Genomic DNA, 22,013 nt, shown 5'->3' with positions numbered 1-22,013 from the left:
TATTAATATAAATTAATAATAATATCTTCATTAATGTTAAAATTAATATATATATATATATATATATATATATATATATATATATTTGTTTCAATACAAATCTATATCTTTACCTTTAGAAATTAAAGCTATATTTTTTATTACCAAAGATTAAATATAAATTATATTCTTAAAATTACGTATATAATCTTTATTACAAATATATGTCTTGAAACTGTATCTTTAGAAATTAAAACTATTTTTTATTACCAAAGATTAATTATTACACTGTTTTCAAATATGTCTTAAAACACATTTGTTGAACAAATTGAAAAGCATATTTTTGAAAAACCAAAATTATAAAAATAATAAACACACAACGCTTCATATTTTGCTATTTTTTGCATTCAAGCATGAATCATTAAAACAGCATTATCTCAAACATGTGATTAATTTATGAGCGTATTTTTATCTAATGTGTTATTTTCTATTAAATGAAATCAAAATAATATATTATTTTGAAAAAGATAAGGGTATTTTCTAATTAACAAATATTTATTATTATGAAGATTATGTAAATAGAATTAAAGCGTAGTTTACTGGGAACTATTCAGGTAAAAATCTTCTTGAGATTCTTGGGAAAGTTGTTTCCAATCCCTCGCCAAAAGCAGGTAGCAGATGTTGAAGGGAAACGGTCCCTTCACAAGTTGAATGGCACGAATTTGCCAGTGACGTCACATTCTCGAAAATACCAGAAAACAATGACTAAGGGCACAATAGATTTATCCCTTATGTGCATGTGTGTGAAATTTTTAAGGGGAGTCGTTGCAAAAATTAGTAACCGACATTTAATAAAGTTAGTTAATTAGAATGTGTTTGATGGTTTATCTAAAAAATTGTATAATTCTGAAGTATTAAAGTAATATAAAAATATTTTTAGGTGATATTCAGACAAAGAGAAAACGTTACGCATGAGTTTAATAATAAATTATTTATTTGTAACAAATTCGAAAGTTAATATATACAAAATAATTTGTAATTACATCTGTGAATTATGAGGCTGCATGAGAAATGATGGCTTTCTGAAAACAAACATCATATTAATAATAATTCAAACAGAATTAAACAAATACCTTCAAAGGATTTATTGCATGTGTTGCTTGGAGCCCTAAACTTCTTAGCAACACTAAAGGTAAAAATTCAGTATTATAAAGTCGGTGAAGTCCTTCAACTGCCAGCATTGTAGGAATATTGTGTCTCTGCCTTTCAGTTTCGTATTCTTTTAAATAACACATGTCAGCTGAAACCAATATTTGTATAATTTTGTATATAAATAATAATGAAACTATTATTACTTATTGTGCTTCCAGAGTATATGGCTTTACTAATTACTTTGTTTAGTGTTGCAATGTCACCAAAACCTAAATTCACACCTTGACCTGCCAATGGATGTATTCTATGAGCTGCATCACTGAAAAAATAATAGTATAAATTTTTTGTTGGTAAATTTATTCTGTCCAACAAATTGATTCTAATTTTTATCTAATGGTCCTTAAGAACTTGAAAAGTATCAGATTATTTGTGGAAAAAAATATTTAAATGATGAAAATGCATGAAAATGGACCAAAATTACTTGGTTTTTATCAAATATTTCATCTCTTTTATCACAGAGTAGAATGCCAATAGTGCAGTTTGACAAATTTTATACAGAAATAAGAAAATTTATATGTTTTTAAAATTGTAAATTTGTGTGAGTACATAATTAAAAGTATTAGGTGTAAAGTGAAGTAGTTTATATCAACAATAATATCATTAAAATATAAAATTTGATAATTGTTACCCAACTAATACAACTCCTATTCCAACGCAAGTTTGGTCTTAAAAATTCAGCCCAACTTACATTTTTTTTCAATTTTTGATGTAGATATTACTCTTCTTCTCCCAATAATTCTATCTATAAAAATTTCTAATTTAATTAATTTTAGTATTATATGAATATCCTTTATTTTAATTCTTTTAATTGGTCTTTATCATGAACGAAACCAAGGAGCTTTAAACTGAACATTTTAGGATAATAGTTAACTATAACATTTAATTAGAAGTTTTTTCTTAAAAATAATTCTATTTCCTTAATATATTCATAAATATATCTCTTCTATAAATATTTTGTTAGTAAATTTATTCTTTCCATCATAATGATTTTAATTTTTATCTAATGGTCCTTAAGATCTTAAAAAGTATCAGATTATTCGTGGAAAAAAGTATTTAAACGATGAAAATACATGAAAATAGACCAAAATTACATGGTTTTTATTAAATCTTTCATCTGTAACTATTTTTATCTCATAGTAGAATGAAAATAGCAATTTGATCAGTTTTATACTGAAAATAGATCTGTGAGTACATAATTATAAGTATTAAATGTAGAGTGAAGTAGTTTTTATCAACAACATCATTAAAATATAAAAATTGATGATGATTACCCAACTAATACAACTCCTTTTCCAATATAATTCGATGCGTGGCCAAAACCAAGTGGAAAGGCTGCGCGACTCTTCTCCTGACATCCACATATTTTAGGTGGAAGTTGCCTCATAATATCTGAAGGACAATTTAAAGCCCTCCAGAAGTTTGAAAAGCCATGAGTAACTTGCTCAACTATGCTGTTTGTCTTGAATGATTTCCACTAAAGCATATAAAATTATTAATAGAGTACATGTATTATTAAATAATAAGGTTACCAGTGACTCGTTCAATGCCTCAACGAATTCGTCATCAGTAAGTTGCAACAGGTGTTTGGCATGTTGTGGAGTTGTTGACCATACCAAGCTGCTAAGTTCATCTGTCAACTTAATATAAATTTCTTAATAAAGTTTAATAAAAAATGTACTATTTACAATGATTGATTACTTACTGGCAAGAGAGCAATTGGCCCAGTTGGAATAAATCTTTGCCAAGCTGTGTCATTGGTGGATTTCTATAAAAAATATCAGTGTTAGCTAACCATATCAACATTAATAATTTAAAATTACCTCTGCGAATTGTAAAGTGGCAACTACACCCATTTGATCATAATTCCAACTCAAATAGTGAACTTGCATAGTTTTCCTCACTTGAGAATTTGCGCCATCACATCCCAACTAAAATTTTATGAAATAATTACTTATCAAACATGTGGAAATTAACACAAACCCTTACCAACAAATCACAAGTAATTTCATCCCCATTTTCCATGCACAGAGAAACTTTGTCATGCTCATGATCTGGCAAGTTATATTGTTTAATTTTTGCCTTATATAAAACTTGCACATTTTTAATGTCTTTCATTACTCTGTTTGTGGCAGATAACAAAACATCATTTTCCACTATGTAACTGACATAATCCTCACTATTTTCATGGTTGAATGTTATCATGGCATCCGAAACTCCATCCCAAACCTAAATAATAATACATCAACAACAAGTTCTGTACACACAATATAAGTGTATGCACCTGTAATTGTTTAACAGGCGCACAACGAGTTTCCGTGATATGCTTCCACGCCCCTATCTCACATAAGAGGTTTATCGTACCAGGATTTAATGAAGACACTCTGTTGCTGTATTTTGAGGATACTTTTATGGGTTTCTCGTCCGCCGCTTCGAGTAATAAAATGTTTTTGTTTGATAAATATGCATTTTGACCTAAAACAATTACATTAATACAGTTATTTGAAGCAGTCTTTGGTGTACTTACCCAATGTACAGGCGAGAGTAGTTCCGACCATTCCACCACCGGCGATGACAATGTCATAGTGATTTGGTGTGGTGGACTTAAAAAGTTTCGTTGTGGCGTTCATACATTGCGGCTGAAGTAATATTTTCCAATGTTTTGGACATTTTAAAAGGTGGGATAATGATGACATCTTTACATAAACATAACCTAAAATAACATAACCTAATTTTCCTACCTTATGATGGTGTTTGTTTGATTTTTTAATATTTTTATAAATTCTGATAATTAATTTTGTTAGTTAATTTCTAAAAATACTATTAATATTTAGGAAAATCGCATTATCATATTATTTCTTCTTCTTCTCCGTTTGCATTATTTATTTCTGTTCCAGAAACAAGGAGTACACAATGCTGATAAAACAAGTAATTTTCGGGATTCAAGAAGCCTCTATAAAGAACGTAATGATGCTGGAACTGTACAAAATATCTAAATACAAACGGAGTGAGTATAAATTGTTTTCATCACATATTCATTTAGCTTATTTCAGATATTTCATTTCACCATAAGGCATTGTTCCTTTTAAATGCTTGGATAGCAGCTTTAACACATTCGTTTGGAAAGGATTCTTTAGCCTAATTCATAAATCATCATTATTTTATACTGTGGTGTAGGCCTGGTGTGAGGGGAAATGTTTGTGTATTTGTTAGTAGAAAAATGTATTTGGTTATTAATATTATTTTAATAAATAATTAAACAAATGATTAGTACGAAAAATTTTTATTTAATTTGAAAAATTTATTAACTGTTAATAATTAATAAATAATTACAACAATAAGTTTTTATTTAACATTACAAATTTATAAACTATTTTGAATTCAAAGAAATTATTAATTGGCAATTAAACAAGTTGTAGTCAGGTACAAAATTAACTAGAAAATAATAAATAATGAACTCGTTTTGGGGCAATGCAAAAGCCACTCAAAAACGGTGAAAGAAAAATCTAAATTACATCATATGCCAATCATTTTCTTTGTCCTTCTCTGGGTCAAAAGCATCTTCTTTAGGAAACTTCTCGTTTTTCGTAATTGAAGTAGTCAACAAATGCTTTAACCAGCGGTCTGTATGGGGCATTGCAACGTTGGTCGTATATGCGTCGCTTGTAGAAGGGCGGTCGTTCAAACTTAAATTCTGAAGCATAACTCCAGGATCGGTGGTGTCCTCCTCCGGGATAGGGGACATGTCTGGAGACGGCAAAGGTGCCACATACCCTGCATGTGACCCAGGGAATTCAGGAGGGGCAACGTTCATTTGATACATTGACTTTGTGCGTCTCAACGGCAACGTTTCGGGGAAGTAGCGCGGCGGTGCGTTGAAGTTGACTGGCATACAATCATTGCGAAACTGATCGCCCTCTCCGAACTCCCCCATCTGAGCAACGGTCGAAGAGCCGTGTTGACTCTTGTCAGAGTCGCCGTCATACAGGTATCTCCAGTATTTGACCGACTGCGACCTGGACAAGGAGCCTCTGCGCCTCGACGGTCCTGATCCTCTGCCGAAGCCGCAGTCTCCGCGTCCCATGGAGTTCAATCTACCACCGCAGCTGTAACGGCGGTCCATCATGCGTCCGCGGCTTCCGTACCTTCTGATCGTGGGGTTTTGGATGCCGTGCAAGTAAGCCGACGTCGGTTCAGCTAGTTCGTCCTCCTGGGTCTTCGGACGACGGACGGCGCCACGCTGGGAAGGAAAATTGGGGTTCATATTGATTGAGATTGTCTGAAAGATGGGATGAAAAGTCAGTTGGAATTGCTTTTTACCGTAACTTACTTCCAGGGAGTTCAAAATATCAAAATTACTGACTTATTAGTCGAAAAAACGATTTACTATCAATGAAAATGATACCGATGCTTCAAGAATCTTTTTGCTCAACGAAAATATGTTTCTATGTAGGAAGATTTTCTAAGCCACCTCTACCGTTTGAAACAGGACCGGAAAGAACTTCCGTAATGTTGTCATATGTCATATTCAAATTGGGACTTATTTTTATTTTAAATTTTAATTGCATTTAACATTTAAAATTATATAATATTAAAATAAATTCAAAAATAAATAATTTATATAAATTTGAACTTCTACCTTGAGTTGAAGATATCTGGAGTATAATGTTTTTATTTTTAATATTTTTGTTTACATTCTTTGTGGGCAAAAAACGCTTAGACTATATATGTGCATTTTGGCACCAAATTCAAATTCAAATCACATATTTAAATATAAAAATTAATAAAACTCAAAAACAATAGGTTCATAACAAAACTTTTTTAATTTTCTAAGCATTATACTTTTGATTATTTAATTTTTAATAAATTAAAGAAATAAAATCTTACTGATAACCAGGACCGTATTGTGGTTGGTGAAATTTTTTAATGTAGGCATTTCTGAACAATGTACAGGAAGAGGATTTTGATTGAAATTTTTTAAAATGTCGATTTCTGCATATGTATATATAATATCAACGAAAATTTGCAGATCAACAAATTTTAACTGGTTTTTGGGTTCAGTAAGATACTTCTTTAAAGAATAATACTATTAATTTTTGGATAACATATAAAACTTTCTTATCTGGTTTATATATATATATATATATATATATATATATACAGATATATATATAAAATCAGCCACACTTGCCTGAAGAAAATTTTAACAGGTTGTTATAATACAACAATATGAAACTTTTTTACCTACTTTAATAAATACAAAAATCACATAAGTACAATTTAAATATTATAAATAATTAACAATTAGTATACATAAAACTATAATTTTACTTCAACTGCGACGCAATTTTGTCGATTTTCTGCTTTAACATAATAAACTCCATACTGATGTTATCAATTTGAGCTTTCAATGTTGGTTGTTGCTTATCATTCTCCGCACAGCTATAAACCGAATTAATTCTGGAAGTACAAGGAGAAATATTATTAGATGTGAGGGAGCCAGTCATTTTTTTCTTCCTTATTTTGGGCTTCTCCTTCTTGTTAACCACCAATTCGTAAATGTTCCTAATTAAATCCTTCGGAATTCTTTCCTCCCTCGGATCGTTGGGTTTTATGTATAAGGCCCAATGATACTGTGACTTGAGTAACAAGGCATGTTTTAGAAGAAAATACATGATTTTATGTGGAATGAGTTTAAGCAATTTGGAGAACAGCATGCTTTCAACGTGTCCCACCAATTCGGCTTGACGAACAAGTCGATCGAGTCCAGCACTTTGTTGCAATCCTTGTATGTCACTTACAGCCAAGCCCACCATTAAGTTGGTCAAAATCATGGTGATTAATAGAACAAAAACCAGATACATGAGATGTGCCGTACCCGGATATTTAATTGGGGCCTCATCATCATAAAACACATCCTCATACTCAAGTTCCCCAGACATCATAATCAAGACCTTAATAAGCACCCATTTTAAGTTCTTAAACGACTTGTAATTTGAAAACAGCACGCCGAAGCTGAGGGCGAAAGCGTTGAACAAGAAAAAATATGTTAGGAGGAATTTGGAGAAGTTAACCGACACTTTGGTGAACATTTGGACGTAAAGCCCAAAAATGGGAAACCTTCCGACTATCATCATCAGCTCGACCCAAGACAGAAATATTCCAATTGCAGCCACGTGATGTTGCCAGTGTTCCACCTCTTGGTTTATGTTTCTAGTTAGATTGTTTTTCGGTTGTACACAACAAAAAATGCTTATTATGATCATCCACTGAAGCCAGTTCTCCCATTGCTTCACATACATGCGCCACGACTGGGCCAGTTGAAACAGTTCCTTGCACATTAATATCACATTGAAGAACAGGAGTACGTAACCCATTATGACGACGTAGTTTTTGGTGGAGGGCTTTACTGGGTCGGCCAGATAAACTTCTATGATGTAATAGGAAAACAGTGTAACAAACAGTAAGTGGAAGAACAGACTGAACAAGAAAAACTTCCTTATCCTTTTGTGCCATTTCAGGAACAGGAACGTCTCACACAGTGGGTGTTTCAGGACTTCCTTGTGGCCAACTTCTACGAAGCTCAAAAGCAATTCGGTCTCTTTGTTACCCATCGTTGGAACCAGTACCCGAAAATCCAGTTTCAATTCACAATCCACATCCCCAATTTCGTGATCGTTCAACTTAATGGCCGAGTCGAATTTTGAAATGTACTTCGGTATTACATCAGGAGTCTTCCTCGTTATAAACGTTAGCACCGATATGCCACCCTTAGTCCTGATAGTCACGTCCCCCCCAAAGTTGATCAGCAACATAACGCAGTGCGAGTACTCGTTCAGAGCCGCCAGGTGGAGAGGCGTGTAACCGAAGGAGTCCTTCTGATTAACGTTGGCCCCGGAGTTGAGCAACAACCTGACGCATTCGCAGGACCTGGAGACTTTCACTATGGAGCTGTGCAGCGGGGTCCTGCCGTCGATGTCCTGCGCGTTCGTGTTGGCGTTCTTGTTGATCAGCAGCTCCATGGTTTCCGGACATTGCGAAAGAGCAGCCAGGTGTAGGGGCGTTTGGTTCTTTTGGTTGACGGCGTTCACGTTGGCGCCGCCTTGCAGCAGCAGCTTCACGCACTGCGCATCACCGTCTTCGGCGGCCAGGTGGAGGGGGGTGACCTTTTCCTGGCCGCACTGCACGTTGACTGCGGCCTCGTGGGCGATGAGTTCCTTAACGATTTCGGCGGCGCCTAACGATGCGGCCACGTGAAGGGGAGTCTCGCTGAACACCTAAAAATAATACTTGAATTAATAATTGTTCAAAAAAAGTAAAAAATACTTCACGCAGTAGGGGAAACCAATAGATTTATTTATTTTTGAATACGGGCCTGAACTGTAGAATGCACTTTAGAAAAATATTGAATTTTATTTTATTTTTTATAAAATAAACTGAACTTTAATTAAACACGACATACTATTTGTAATATTCTAATAATGACTTTTCAACTATTAAAAACCTCGAAGTATTAAATAAAAAATTATTTGTTTTATTGTTATAAAGTTTTTAACACTGCGCATGTGTATTGTTTTATATTCCGAAAGCCGGGAAATAACTGATTGATACGGTAGTACTTACTTCGAGCCTTTTGGTCCGGTTTAATAACTCGGTGAGTACCTTTACATTATTTTTAATTATAGTCGAGTCGTTTCGGTCTCTGATACAATGAGTCCACTACGTTCCTGAGAATTTTCGGTTTGTACGGGAAAATTTGGTGTTTTTCGCCAAGTTTTAGGTTAAAATTTAAAAGTTGATTTCTATAAAATACTGATAACTTACAAGCTTATAACCGTGTTATTCCAATTCCTACTGGGCTTAACTTTGTTATAACGTTAAAAGGCCAAACCTACCTGCGAGGTATTTGGTACAGCATCGTTTTCAAGTAGCTCTTTGACACAATGAACTTCCAAACTTTGGACAGCATAATACAACGGACTCCTGTTGTTCAGGCCTGCGTTTACGTTTGCCCCGTGGTTGATGAGCAGCTTTAAGCACTGCAAGTTACCTATGCAAGCTGCACAGTGCAGGGGGGTAGCTTTATAATTGTTATCCCATGCGTTTTCGTTGCATCCCTTTTCCAAAAGTATTTTCAGGCATTCATAATGACCTTTCAGTGCTGTTAAATGGCAGGCAGTCCTAAAAGTTGTCCGTGATTGTCACAGTGGTATTTGCAGTTTGTTGGTGAATACTCACCTTCCTTCTTCGTCTTTTATTTCAGTCGAAACTCCGGTGTCCAAAATAGCTTTCAATGTGTGTGGCTTCCCCAGCCAAGCTGCTAATAGTAAGACAGTTGGTGCTTCTTTTTTTAACACTTCAGGGGAGTCGTTGATTATTAAAGTTTTAATTTCATCTGAATTGGGCAAGTTCTACAATCAAAATCGACATTTATTATTATAAAATGTATCTTTACAATTGAAAACTAGAAATATGTGGTAAATAACTAAAGTATTTTTGATTTTCTTAGTTTTACAACTATTTTTTGTGGGTTTTAAATAGGATTCCGGAGTTTTATGTATTTATTCTTTACAGGAGTTTTAATTTCATCTGAATTATGGAAGTTCTACAATTAAAATCGTCATTTTTTATTTTACATTGTACCTTTACATTTGAAAACTATAAATATGTGGTAAATAACTAAGTATTTTTGGTATTCTTAGGTTTACGACTATTTTTTGTGGGTTTTAAATAGGAATTCAGAGTTTTATGTATTTATTCTTTACACGAGTTTTAATTTCATCTGAATTATGCATACTCTACAATTAAAATCGACATTTCTTATCTTAAAATATACCTTTACAATTGAAAACTAGAAATATGTGGTAAATAACTAAGTATTTTTGATTTTCTTATTTTTACGACCATTTTTTGTGGGTTTTAAATAGGATTCCAGAGTTTTATGTATTTATTCTTTACACGAGTTTTAAATTCATCTGAATTAGGCATGTTCTACAATTAAAATCGACATTTATAATTTTAAAATGTACCTTTACAATTGAAAACTAGAAATATGTGGTAAATAACCAAAGTATAGTATGATTTTCTTAGTTTTATGACCATTTTTTGTGGGTTTTAAATAGGATTTCAGAGTTTTATGTATTTATTCTATAATTATCAACAACTTTATACGAAATAAATTGGTTTAAACATTAACGTACATCAATTCCTTGACCTTTTGTTAAACAGAACGTCCATTAAATCGTTAAAAAGTAATAAAACATTAGTTTTTCTTGTTAAAAATGTTTAAAATTAGTTTATTTATTTTACTTTTACTGTATAAACAATTTAGCGAAACATTTTCAAGAAAGCATGTCTAGATTTCGTTCCAAATTACTGGATTTTGTCAGAGATATTTTCAGATCAGATAGATAAAAGCTAATGTTTTATTTCTCAGATCTTCTCCATCCTGTCTAGAAACACACAAGAAACACTTTCTAAACTATACTTAAGTTGCTGCTTTTTTTTAACACTTCAGGGAAATCGTTAATTATTAGAGTTTTAATTTCATCTGAATTAGACATGTTCTACAATTAAAACCGACATTTTTTATTTTAAAATGTACCTTTACAATTGAAAACTAGAAATATGTGGAAAATAACAAAGTATTTTTGATTTTGTTAGTTTTACGACCATTTTTGTGGGTTTTAAATAGGTTTTCAGAGTTTTATGTATTTATTCTATAATTATCCCAACTTTACATGAAATAAATTGGTTTAAACATTAACAAACATCAATTCCTTGATCTTTTTTTAAACATTAACTCGTTAAAAGTAATAAAACATTAGTTTTTCTTGTTAAAAATGTTTAAAATTAATATATTTATTTTGCTTTCACTGTATAAACAATTTAACGTGACATTTTCCAGAAAGCAAGTTTAGATTCGTTCTACATTACTGGATTTTGTCAAAGACATTTTCAGATCATATAGACAAAAGCTAACGTTTTATTTCTCAGACCTTCTCCATCCTCCTCCACACCTTCTAAACCACATAGAATAAAAAGAAAATCACCTGTAATTGTTTCCAAATTTCACTCTCGTCCCAAATATCCTGAGAATGTTTCTTTCTCATCCGATGTTTTCCATCACACTCCGATCCGGAATCCTCCTCACTGGAAATACTCGCCGTAACTTCGTCATCCACCACCTCGTCCTCAACGTCCGCCCATCTTATCATGGGTTCTTCAGTGGAAAACACGATAGGGATGTTACATGTGTCTGCCATGACTTTACTTTTCTACACCTGAAAAGTCCATTTAATCGGCACGTTAATTGAATTAAATGGGTATGAAGGTCTGCTTAATCGCCATTTAATAATTAAATGGATGGCAAACTTTACGGGAGAACCGATTAACGTATGGAATATGTCCGTGTTGATTACTAACCATCCAATTTTAGAATATAAAATAAACTTTTCCTTTGTTTATTTTGGAATGGCTCCTTGAATACAAAAATTAATTATTAAATTTATTGAAAGTTTTTACTGTGACAATTCGATTATATTTAAGTATTTTTTTTATTAAAAAAATCCCTTAAGAATATTTAATGATTATAATTTTAATGAAACAAATAAAACTATTAATGTTACAAATTGTTTCATGTTATTTATGAATAAATACATACAAATGTGCATTTAGTAATTCATAAATGCAAATTAACTTGATTATTAGATGTTATAAAAATTTACTTACATTTAAAAACCTGAAGTACATTAAACATATATAACACTGCACAATTCACATCCGATCGTATTAGAGCTAAAACTTTAAACTTGGCGTTTACCATCAGAGTGCACTGTAGAAAATCTATTTTTAAAAGTTACAGAAGTATCTTTCTTAGATTTACAATCAGATTGAGTCTACGTACTGAGCAGCAGTTCACACCATATAATTAACTTTTTTTTATACCTACATTTCGATACATTTTAATATGTTTGTTTTATAATTTAATATAAATCTGTGTGCTATAATGTTAAAGGTTGCCCAAGAAATTTAAATATTTTGATTAACGAAATTAGTTTCAATTATGTATGTGTGGAATTTTAAATATTTACAATCTGTAAAGAATACTAATCTATTAATAAGTACTGCGTAAAACCCAAATATTTTAACATTCAAATACAATAGCGGGAAAGTGAAACTGAGTAACTCGTTCTCAGTTCCTCATAAATAACTGGCCAAAAATAATAAGCATCTAAAAAGTGTTTTTTTATTATTAAATGGTGGCAGTTTTTCTACTACGTTCATAAATAAAATTCCTGTTAATATTAACTTTCATAAAAACAATCGCACTTTTCCTTTTCCTCTGGAAGTGACTCTTTGCTGGCTTCAGATCCAGTCGAAGAAATTTTATCACCATCAAATGTCTGTATGGCCTCATCCTTAACCTCCACCATCGACCTCAAGTCAGACAAGTCGCTTAAACTTCTCCTCGGACTCCTCTTCACGTAGCTCTTGTACAAACCATCCATTAAATCGTCCTTCGACTTGGAATATTTCACCTAAAACATCAATGAGATCAACAAAAAATTGAGTGTACTTTAAAGTACATCTACTTGTGACTGCCGTTCGAAAAGCGTCGGTTGTTGATACACCCGTCCCATCATCAGCTGCATCCTGAGCAAATGTTCCTCCTTCCGAAGTTTCTCCTCATCCTTTCGCAGTTGCAACCTCATGGCCAAGTCTTCTTCGTTACTGTAAGCCAGAGCTTGCCACACCGGCTTTTTCCTCATTATCTTCTCCCTCCATCTCGCCTCTTCCTTAATTTTTGCCTCCTCCAGTTTTTTGCACATGTCCAATTCCAGTCTCCTTCTACAAATCGACTCAGTATTGTACTAGACGTGAACCTTTATATTATATTTTACCTGGCAGATTGTATCCTCAAAACAGCCGCCAAATTAGATCGGTTAACCGACTGCAGTTCCAACGAGGAGTTCGTTCTGGTGTCAGAGCTTTTGCTGCTTGCTGAGCAGTGTCTGTATCTGCGATTCTAAAATAATACTGCCAAATATAATATACGACTTAAAACGTTATCATTGCATACTCTTTTGTCAGCCCTTTTAGACGTTTTAAACTTAAACGGTCTAGGGCTAGTCGAAATAAACTCGTTTTTTATCTCCTCCAATTCCTTTTCGAATTGCTCTTGTGCAGCTTTAAAATTGGGCACTTTGCTGTTCTTTTTAATCACCTCTCTGGGTTCAACATCGATGTCTCTGTAGGATCTGGGACACACGTCCAGTTTGGGTCTTCGTTTCTCCCTTTTCGACATCGAAGGAGGCAGCGAAGCGGCTTTCAGCATTTCCTCAGCTCTGATCTTCTTCTGAAGCGCCCTGCGTTAAAAATAATAAATAGAGGATGTAGGATAACAAAAGACCTGGCTGGTTACCTGTAGAACTCATCTTCGTGCATTTTTTTGTAGATATAATTGCTGAACAAGTTTTTGGGTACTGGTTTGGCTTTAAACTTCTTCACCTTAATGGGGCCGTCGTCTAAATAGACACTGGGTGACGATTTTGATAATTTTCTGGTTAAAGCTTGAATCTCCTCATCTCTGCGTGAAAAAGAAAAAGGTTTCATTTGGGCCTGCAATTCGGCTTTCCTTCTTTCCCTGACCAAGTAATTTCTGAAAGTGTTACAGTTAAATGTGACCCCATTTGATGAGTTTATTACCTTCTCTCTTGATCCTCCATTATTTTATCGAAGAGGGGTATTTGTGACTCAATGGGGATGTCGTGGGCTTTGAACTTTTCGTATTTGTCCGGCTTGTGCTTGTTCATTTTGATCAGCATGTCGTCAACAATTCTGTTCTCCTCGTCTCTGAAAAAGTAAATTGTTTTTGTGTAGCGTGACTAATAGATTTTAAACAGTTACCTCACGGTCATTTGAAAGGGTTTAGGGATGGTGATTCCGGCTTCGCCGCTCAAGTCCCTTTCCTTCTTGGGACTGTTGGGAAGACTTTGTATTTCTAATGGGGTTTCCTTTTCTAAATTCAACTTTAAATCCTCTAAGCTTAAGTTATCCCATTCGATTCCTTTCTTTGAACTATTACCGGAAGACAAGTTGGTTCTGGATTTGGATCTGGTCTCCCGTTCCGGTGAAAATTTATCACTGACCGGAGTCTCAATGCGGACTGACCTCCTGGACGGCGGTTTATTTTCCGAAGACGAAAGATATTCAACATCGTCCGGTTTTTTAAAACCGTACGTGGATTTATTTAAAACAGGTGTGGTACAAAATGGTTTAATGCTCGACTTCCTTTTCAAATCTTTGGGCAACGATTTGGATCCTATGCTCAGCTTTTTATAATCCTCCACCCATTCCGTGTCTTTTTGTTCGTATCTTAGTTCGTCCTTCATTAATTGGTAGTAGGTCTTCTGCTTCTCCTTCAAATTGTCGAGTTTCTTGTAAAATTCTTTGTTTGATAAATGATTGATATCATCGTACTCGGGAATGCTGTCGAAGAAGTCGATGAACGATTTTAAAGTCTCTTTGTCGCCAGATTTCATTTCAATCTCCAGGTTATTTTTGGTTTCCTGGTTCCGCATTTGGTTCAGGAACTTTTGCTCGTAAATGGGGATCGGTGAGTCACTGTTGGGATTTTTGGGAACCCTCAAACATAAATTATTAAATACGGAAGTATTGTGATTGTACATTGCTGTTACTACTGGTGTTTGTTGTGGGATCGAAGTGGTTTAGTTGACAGCGGGATGTCATGGCAACAGTTATTGATTGCTGACTAACACTACCGGTTTTGAGGTTGTAAAGAAAACGTTATTGCAATATTTTATTATATAAAATCACGTTAAAAAATATATAAAGTAGGTTATATAATCATTCAATAATATTGTCAGTTATCCATTGTAAATATCTATCGACTCGTGTGTAAACGGGGGGCAACTCCTCAATGCCACAGGTCATTGTGGGTGCAAAAGAAACGATTCCTACTTGAAACACCCTAAGGTCGCCGTTGAGATCAACAGTCGAGTTGGCCAGGGGTCCTCCACTGTCCCCCTTACAGGCGTCCTCCCTTTTACCTATGGCGCACAGCTGCGTGTCAGCTATGGGGCGTACCTGAACCGGAAGTATGTTGTTGCACTTGTCTTGTTCCCACACCTGGACGTTGGCGTACTGAAGATACGTTGATCCTCCAAGGTTTTCTGAAAATTTATCCATTAGTACTACTGTGAGGACCTGTGTGTGGCGTCAGTTACTCGAATTTGTCTTCCCCCAACCACTGATGGTGAACTTTTGACCCGCCAACTCGGCCCTCTCCAAGTTTCTTTCGAACGGAAGACATATGGGTCGTATGTAGTCTACAAACAAGACGTTAAGTTGTTGCTTTTCATTAAGGTTGGTGCGTACCTGTGGTCGGGATGTTGGTTAGCACCCTAACCAGAGCCACGTCGTTCTTTAAGGTCTTCGGGTTGTACCGGGGATGCGTTACTATGGTTTCAACCGGTACGTCCACGTGTTTGTCCGCACACACCGTCGCCTTGCCGTACCGTACGCAATCCACTTCCGACTTCAAGTCGTGCTCACCCAATCTAACAATAGCCCTGCAACAAAGCAGAACATAGAAATAATATTTGAAGCCTGATTCATAATCATTACCTACAGTGCCCTCCGTTTGTCCACCGTGATGCAATGGGCCGCCGTCAGCACGTACCTTTGCGTAACCACGGTGCCTCCACAAAGAAATTCAGTGATATTCAGGTCTTGCTCTAAAATTAAACCATTAATGAGGTTAACAATTTGAGGTTTCAACACGTACGTTTGTAGCCCAGCAAAGCCATCCACGGGAATTGTCCTAAATCGGCGTTTTTGCCTCCGGTTATCTTGTTCTCGTTGAAGATGGTGCCGCAGTCAACTGGGAATAGGGATGCCTTCCTGTTCTCCAGGTTGGTGGTCACGTTGAAAGCGTCATTGGACGGACAACATATTAGATTTAAGCCACTGTGACAGGGGTAAATTATGTTGGAGCTGCTCGACTTCGGACGACACTCCTTGAGGGTGATGCAGGAGAATCCATTCCTGCACAAGTCGGTCGACACAACTGCTAAAAAATTAACATAAAATGATTGCACGAACGTCTAAAGAAGATGTTTATGTGCATTGAAAACTAGTAACGTTTATAAATAACAAATATAACAGTTATTGTGCCAATATTTAACGATTTGCATAAAGACTTTAACTGTAAAACCGGTCTTTTAACTGTTGACAAACAACCATAAACACAAGTACACAACATAAAACTATAGTTAAGCAACAATACTTACAATAATAAAGTAAAACGTTGATAAATACGAGATGCAAGTGAGCCATTTAGAATGATCAGATCGGGAATGAACGAACATTCACAACAAATAATCTCGGTTTATTCTTAGTGGTTAGTTTGTGGTAGACAGGCTTATTAAAATTCTTGAGAACTCGTAATAAAATAAGAAAGATGCACGATGCACAAATCAGGTGTGTTAATTAAAGCCACTTATAGTTTCAGTTCTATTTGTTGCTTATTTTATGTAAAAATCGTCGAATTACTGTAAATACGGTTTCCGAGGTGAATGAAATATTGTAGGTCAACATGAAGGATAACGATGTCTGTAATTAATTTTAATTTATTATAATTAAGACTAATAAGTTTGTTATTGTTTGTGTGTTTGAATATTTTACATTCATTCACCGACTACTAGTTTTAAAATGATTTGGTGTGACTTTTTTATGAGGAAAACAACTCTCCCAAAAATTAGGTTCTTTTGGAAGGTGTTGCAGGAAGATAGTTTTCATAAAATGGATGTTTGATTAAAACAACAGTTTCTATATAAAAATATAATTATGGCTATTAATTAAAAGGTAAAAAAAATAACTTACAAAAAAACTACGATTTTAAAGAATACATATAAGAATTATCGAATAGCAGTTCGAATATCACAACCTACTTATAAGTTATAAGTTATAACAAACACTCTTTGCTCCATACATTCCTTAAATTTCACATTTTTTAAAACGTTGTCCCCATGTCCTGGTGGTCGATTCGTCTAGTAATACAGTCTTCTGTCGTCGTCTAGGGCTGGATGTTGTTCAATATCCAGTCCATGTAGTAGGCGATCCTCGTGTAGACACCCGGAAACCCTTCGGCGCCGCAGTTCTTCGGCCCGAACGACACAATCCCTTGCTGGACGTATTTGACAACCGAATCCTCGTCGTCGTCCGGCACGATGGCGTGCAAGGGACCACCACTGTCTCCAGTGCACGAGTCCCTGTAATTCTTGCCTCCGGCACAGAAATGCTTGAACGTTATCGGCGACTTCACGTTCTTGCTCTTATACACCTCCTGGCACCTTTCCAGAGGCACCACCTCTAAGACGACTTTCAGGAGCTCCGGACTGTTACGGTCTGCAATTAATGTTGGTGTTAATTCGTGTCGTCGGTGGTCCAGGTCTACTTACTGGTTGTGGTGGCTCCCCATCCAGTCACGACGCCTTTGTTGTTGTTGTTCACGAAGTCGTACGTTCTGGATGAGCCGAGTGGGAGACATACAGGTCTCATGTTTTCTGTAAGAAAATAAAAACTAGTTTATGTGCCCCGGAACAAGTTGCTAATTGGATTTTAATTGTTGTGTTCTGGTTAATTAATTCGTTGCGTCGCTACCTTTGTTCAAGTCGATACGTCCAGCCAGTCGGAGCAGGCCGATGTCGTAATTCAGGTTCACGTTTGGATTGTACATCTGATGTGGTATAATTTTTTCCACTCGGAAGTCTTGGAATGGGGGAGCGCATGTGGTCACGTTCCTTATGGTTTCGCAGTCCCTGTCCGTGTTTACGTTGTGGTCACCCACCCGGACTCCAGCACTGAAATTTTTATGTGATTATCCCGTGTAAAATTGGGTGAATCGAGTCTAGTTACATGGAGGAGTTCCTTTGTGACAGGATGTAGTCACTGATGCAATGTGCAGCCGTCAATATGTAACGTTCGTTCAAAATCGTGCCTCCACATTGAAAGTCCAGGCTGTTTTCTGAAACATTAAATCAATGATGAATCATTTGGCCCGCCAAATGTCAAGGTTTCTTCAAAACTGCAGGACGTGTTAATCACACAATTGCATTAAGACCGAGGTGCGAAGTCAATGCACCTGGAAGACGCACAAATTACAACACAAGCGGGAATTCCCGTCGCCTTCTAGGTAAACCAGGCGTGGCGGAAATCCCAAAATACACGCGGGATTTACGACTCACGTTGACATTTGATGCACTTACTGGTTCTGTACGAAATGAGCACCATCCAGGGGAACTCGAACAATCCGGTCTTCTCGCCGTTGATGATCTTGTTTTCGGTGTCCACGTACCCGCACTTGGTGGGCAACAGTTTGACGTTCCTGTGCCGGCTGACGTCTGGGGGCTCGGAGACCAGGGGGTTCTGCGGGCAGCACACCTTCACCGACCTACCCTGGTAGCCGCACATGTATTGCTTCAGCCTCTCCTGCACCTTGGGGGTTATGGGCGTCGGCGATTGGGTTATGAAGTCCAAAATGGGTTGGCATTCCTTTATCGGCACGCAGTCGCCTCGTCCTCTGTCCGGGGTACGGCATCCCTCGTCCTCTATTACCCATTCTGCAAACGGATTTACGGTTTAAATGCGAGGCAAAAACATCAACTGAACGTACAGAAACTGGTTCTTTGGTGGTTTGTAGGCGGGCGAGTATTCCTCGGCCAGTTTTGATAACAGGACAATTTTTAATCGGGCCAAACTTTCCCCAACGTTACCACGTTAAAATTATTGGACACAACAAACACCAACACCGTGTGGTGAATCAAACTGGTCGGTTTAGTTTTGCGGTTTCACGTCTAAGGGACCCACAAATAAATAAACAATAATATAATCAAATTTATTATTACGGGTATGACCAGTTTCGAGTTAAAACGTCGAAAACATGCGGATTTACAATAATATTAATTTTGTGCATTTACAACTGATTCCTGGCTTTCGAGGTCAAAAAAATATTAACATTAATTTGTAAATTTGGAGGCTATCAACATTTTTCGAAATGAAATCCAGTCAAAATATAACGAAACTCAAAAAGAAATCAATTTGATCTTTCGTACGACCTCCAGTCATTGCAGAATGTTGCGTTGAATGTCTTAAAATAACTTTTCCATGACGGTGGTGTCGAACTGAAGATGGCCAGACCTTCTTTTAAAATGTTTAATGATTTAAAATGTTATAAATGATAATGGTAATCATTTAATTAAGGCTTCTGGTTTTTACATTTCTGTGGTTTCCTGCTGTGAAATTAATTGTTTGATTAACAAATATTGTATCATTAATTACACTTGTTTATACACACGACATTTGAATGCTTTGTAGACTTTTATAACAAAATATCTGCTGATATTTATACAATAATTTTTATTTTTAAAACTGTTCAAACGTATAACTTAATGTACGTTTAAATTTGACACGGTTAATGATCGTTTATTATTAATTTTTTTTTTTTTCGTTTTATGAAAAATTACATTTTTGTTTAGTAGATTTATGCAAGTTTCTCCATAAATATTACACATCTTTTGGCTTTTATATTAAAATTATTTTTAGTTTTTGTTGCATCTGCTTTTTTTTTTAAAATTGAAATAATTGTATTTGCCATTAGATATATTATTTCCAAATAAAACAGATTTTTTTGGTTAAAAAAGGTTATTTAAATATTTAGTGATGTATTTTCTGTTTTAAAATGTTGATTAAACCTTAACTCGGATCAGGATTTTTTCAGAAATTACCCAATTAACAAAATTTCTCCTAGATTTTGGCTAAAAAAAGGTTATTTAAATATTTAGTGATGTATTATCTTTCTTAAAATGTTGATTAAACATTAAGTGTGTTCAGGATTACCCAATTAACAAAATTACTCCTAGATTTTGGTTAAAAAAGGTTATTTAAATATTTAGTGATGTATTTTCTTTCTTAAAATGTTGATTAAACCTTGATTATGCTCAGGATTTTTTCAGAAATTACCCAACTAACAAAATTACTCCTAGATTTTGGTTAAAAAAGGTTATTTAAATATTTAGTGATGTATTTTCATTCTTAAAATGTTGATTAAACCTTGATTATGCTCAGGATTTTTTCAGAAATTACCCAACTAACAAAATTACTCCTAGATTTTGGTTAAAAAAAGGTTATTTAAATATTCAGTGATGTATTTTCTTTCTTAAAATGTTGATTAAACCTTGATTATGCTCAGGATTTTTTCAGAAATTACCCAACTAACAAAATTACTCCTAGATTTTGGTTAAAAAAGGTTATTTAAATATTTAGTGATATATTTTCTTTCTTAAAATGTTGATTAAACATTGACTGTGTTCAGGATTGTTTCAGAAATTACCCAATTAACACAATTACTCCTAGATTTTGGTTAAAAAAGTTTATTTAAATGTTTAGTGATGTATTTTCTTTCTTAAAATGTTGATTAAACATTGACTGTCTTCAGGATTGTTTCAGAAATTACCCAATTAACAAAATTACTTCTAGATTCTGGTTAAAAAAGGTTATTTAAATATTCAGTGATGTATTTTCTTCCTTAAAATGTTGATTAAACCTACTGTGTTCAGGATTGTTTCAGAAATTACTCAATTAACAAAATTGCTCCTAGATTTTGGTTAAAAAAGTTTATTTAAATATTTAGTGATGTATTTTCTTTCTTAAAATGTTGATTAAACCTTGACTGTGTTCAGGATTTTTTCAGAAATTACCCAATTAACAAAATTGCTTCTAGATTCTGGTTAAAAAAGGTTATTTAAATATTTAGTGATGTATTTTCTTTCTTAAAATGTTGATTAAACCTTGATTATGCTCAGGATTTTTTCAGAAATTACCCAACTAACAAAATTACTCCTAGATTTTGGTTAAAAAAGGTTATTTAAATATTTAGTGATATATTTTCTTTCTTAAAATGTTGATTAAACATTGACTGTGTTCAGGATTGTTTTAGAAATTACCCAATTAACAAAATTACTTCTAGATTCTGGTTAAAAAAGTTTATTTAAATATTTACTGATGTATTTTTTTTTCTTAAAATGTTGATTAAACCTTGACTATGTTCAGGATTTTTTCAGAAATTACCCAATTAACAAAATTACTCATAGATTTTGGTTAAAAAAGGTTATTTAAATATTTAGTATTAGATGTATTTTCATTCTTAAAATGTTGATTAAACCTCGACTGTGTTCACGATTTTTTAAGGAATTACCCAACTAACGAAAATTACTCCTAAATAAATAGTTGTGAGTTGAAACAAAAGGAAATAAAGAGTTTTTAAACTGTTAACTTTATTAATACAGACGTGAATAAATTAGAATGAAAAGAAATAATTGTAACAAAGCTAACTAGTTATTATTTGGTGAGAAAAAATTAATTAGGAAAAAATACTTACGCGATGAAACATTGGAAACGAGTAGCACCAAAACAAACGAAAACAAGTCGCACAAGGTGAGTGTGATGTTGCACTGTTTATTACAGGTGGTCTGAGCCATGCTAGCACTGCCAATAACGATCGGTAAATGAGAGTTTTCGTGAGGGATAACTCGGTTGACCACTTGTAAACGTCATTAAAAGTTTGATACTATCATGCAGATACGGCAGACAAGTAGCACTGCCAGAGGCTACACATACCCGTACATATATTATATTTTTATAATCGTCTGTATATTTACGTAGGCTCACTCCCACCTCGATTCTCCTCCGTCTAATCGGACGCGATCATTTTTCCAAGAATCCGGCCGATTATTAATTGCTGC

General features: G+C 34.6%; 6 protein-coding genes across 6 annotated transcripts; all 6 read right to left on the bottom strand.

The window, feature by feature from the left end:
• Positions 1-951: 951 nt before the first annotated feature.
• Positions 952-4,412, bottom strand: LOC109608287 (ubiquinone biosynthesis monooxygenase COQ6, mitochondrial). The gene is made up of 10 exons (XM_020024708.2): positions 3,716-4,412; positions 3,473-3,663; positions 3,178-3,417; positions 3,012-3,119; positions 2,894-2,956; positions 2,721-2,828; positions 2,463-2,665; positions 1,335-1,450; positions 1,113-1,279; positions 952-1,061 (listed from the first exon to the last, which is right to left on the bottom strand). Exons 1-10 carry the CDS (start codon positions 3,882-3,884, stop codon positions 1,032-1,034), a joined length of 1,395 nt encoding a protein of 464 aa, XP_019880267.2. The 5' UTR covers positions 3,885-4,412; the 3' UTR covers positions 952-1,031.
• A 105-nt stretch (positions 4,413-4,517) lies between these two features.
• Positions 4,518-5,870, bottom strand: LOC109608288 (uncharacterized). The gene is made up of 2 exons (XM_049962229.1): positions 5,828-5,870; positions 4,518-5,428 (listed from the first exon to the last, which is right to left on the bottom strand). The coding sequence occupies exon 2, from the start codon at positions 5,312-5,314 to the stop codon at positions 4,700-4,702; it is 615 nt and encodes a 204-aa protein (XP_049818186.1). The 5' UTR covers positions 5,315-5,428; positions 5,828-5,870; the 3' UTR covers positions 4,518-4,699.
• Positions 5,871-6,421: 551 nt separating this feature from the next.
• On the bottom strand, positions 6,422-12,002 carry LOC109608289 (transient receptor potential channel pyrexia). The gene is made up of 5 exons (XM_049962227.1): positions 11,920-12,002; positions 11,241-11,471; positions 9,427-9,599; positions 9,084-9,369; positions 6,422-8,465 (listed from the first exon to the last, which is right to left on the bottom strand). The coding sequence occupies exons 2-5, from the start codon at positions 11,451-11,453 to the stop codon at positions 6,516-6,518; spliced, it is 2,622 nt and encodes an 873-aa protein (XP_049818184.1). The 5' UTR covers positions 11,454-11,471; positions 11,920-12,002; the 3' UTR covers positions 6,422-6,515.
• A 415-nt stretch (positions 12,003-12,417) lies between these two features.
• LOC109607195 (protein FAM161A) lies at positions 12,418-14,984 on the bottom strand. The gene is made up of 7 exons (XM_020023714.2): positions 14,098-14,984; positions 13,897-14,043; positions 13,613-13,849; positions 13,271-13,556; positions 13,092-13,216; positions 12,777-13,038; positions 12,418-12,728 (listed from the first exon to the last, which is right to left on the bottom strand). Exons 1-7 carry the CDS (start codon positions 14,877-14,879, stop codon positions 12,495-12,497), a joined length of 2,073 nt encoding a protein of 690 aa, XP_019879273.2. The 5' UTR covers positions 14,880-14,984; the 3' UTR covers positions 12,418-12,494.
• Positions 14,985-14,997: 13 nt separating this feature from the next.
• LOC109607186 (serine protease easter-like) lies at positions 14,998-16,789 on the bottom strand. Its single transcript, XM_020023706.2, has 6 exons — positions 16,503-16,789; positions 15,998-16,282; positions 15,842-15,947; positions 15,589-15,782; positions 15,438-15,539; positions 14,998-15,383 (listed from the first exon to the last, which is right to left on the bottom strand). Exons 1-6 carry the CDS (start codon positions 16,546-16,548, stop codon positions 15,058-15,060), a joined length of 1,059 nt encoding a protein of 352 aa, XP_019879265.1. The 5' UTR covers positions 16,549-16,789; the 3' UTR covers positions 14,998-15,057.
• A 248-nt stretch (positions 16,790-17,037) lies between these two features.
• Positions 17,038-21,876, bottom strand: LOC109608101 (phenoloxidase-activating factor 1). The gene is made up of 6 exons (XM_020024537.2): positions 21,650-21,876; positions 18,480-18,833; positions 18,130-18,238; positions 17,875-18,074; positions 17,673-17,777; positions 17,038-17,619 (listed from the first exon to the last, which is right to left on the bottom strand). The coding sequence occupies exons 1-6, from the start codon at positions 21,747-21,749 to the stop codon at positions 17,288-17,290; spliced, it is 1,200 nt and encodes a 399-aa protein (XP_019880096.1). The 5' UTR covers positions 21,750-21,876; the 3' UTR covers positions 17,038-17,287.
• Between the last annotated feature and the right edge of the window lie 137 nt (positions 21,877-22,013).

Source organism: Aethina tumida, chromosome 1 (genome assembly GCF_024364675.1).
Source record: "Aethina tumida isolate Nest 87 chromosome 1, icAetTumi1.1, whole genome shotgun sequence".
In the NCBI taxonomy this organism is placed as follows: Eukaryota; Metazoa; Arthropoda; class Insecta; order Coleoptera; family Nitidulidae; genus Aethina; species Aethina tumida.
Note: the sequence above shows the minus strand (reverse complement) of the source record. Positions and strands in the feature narration are given on the sequence as shown.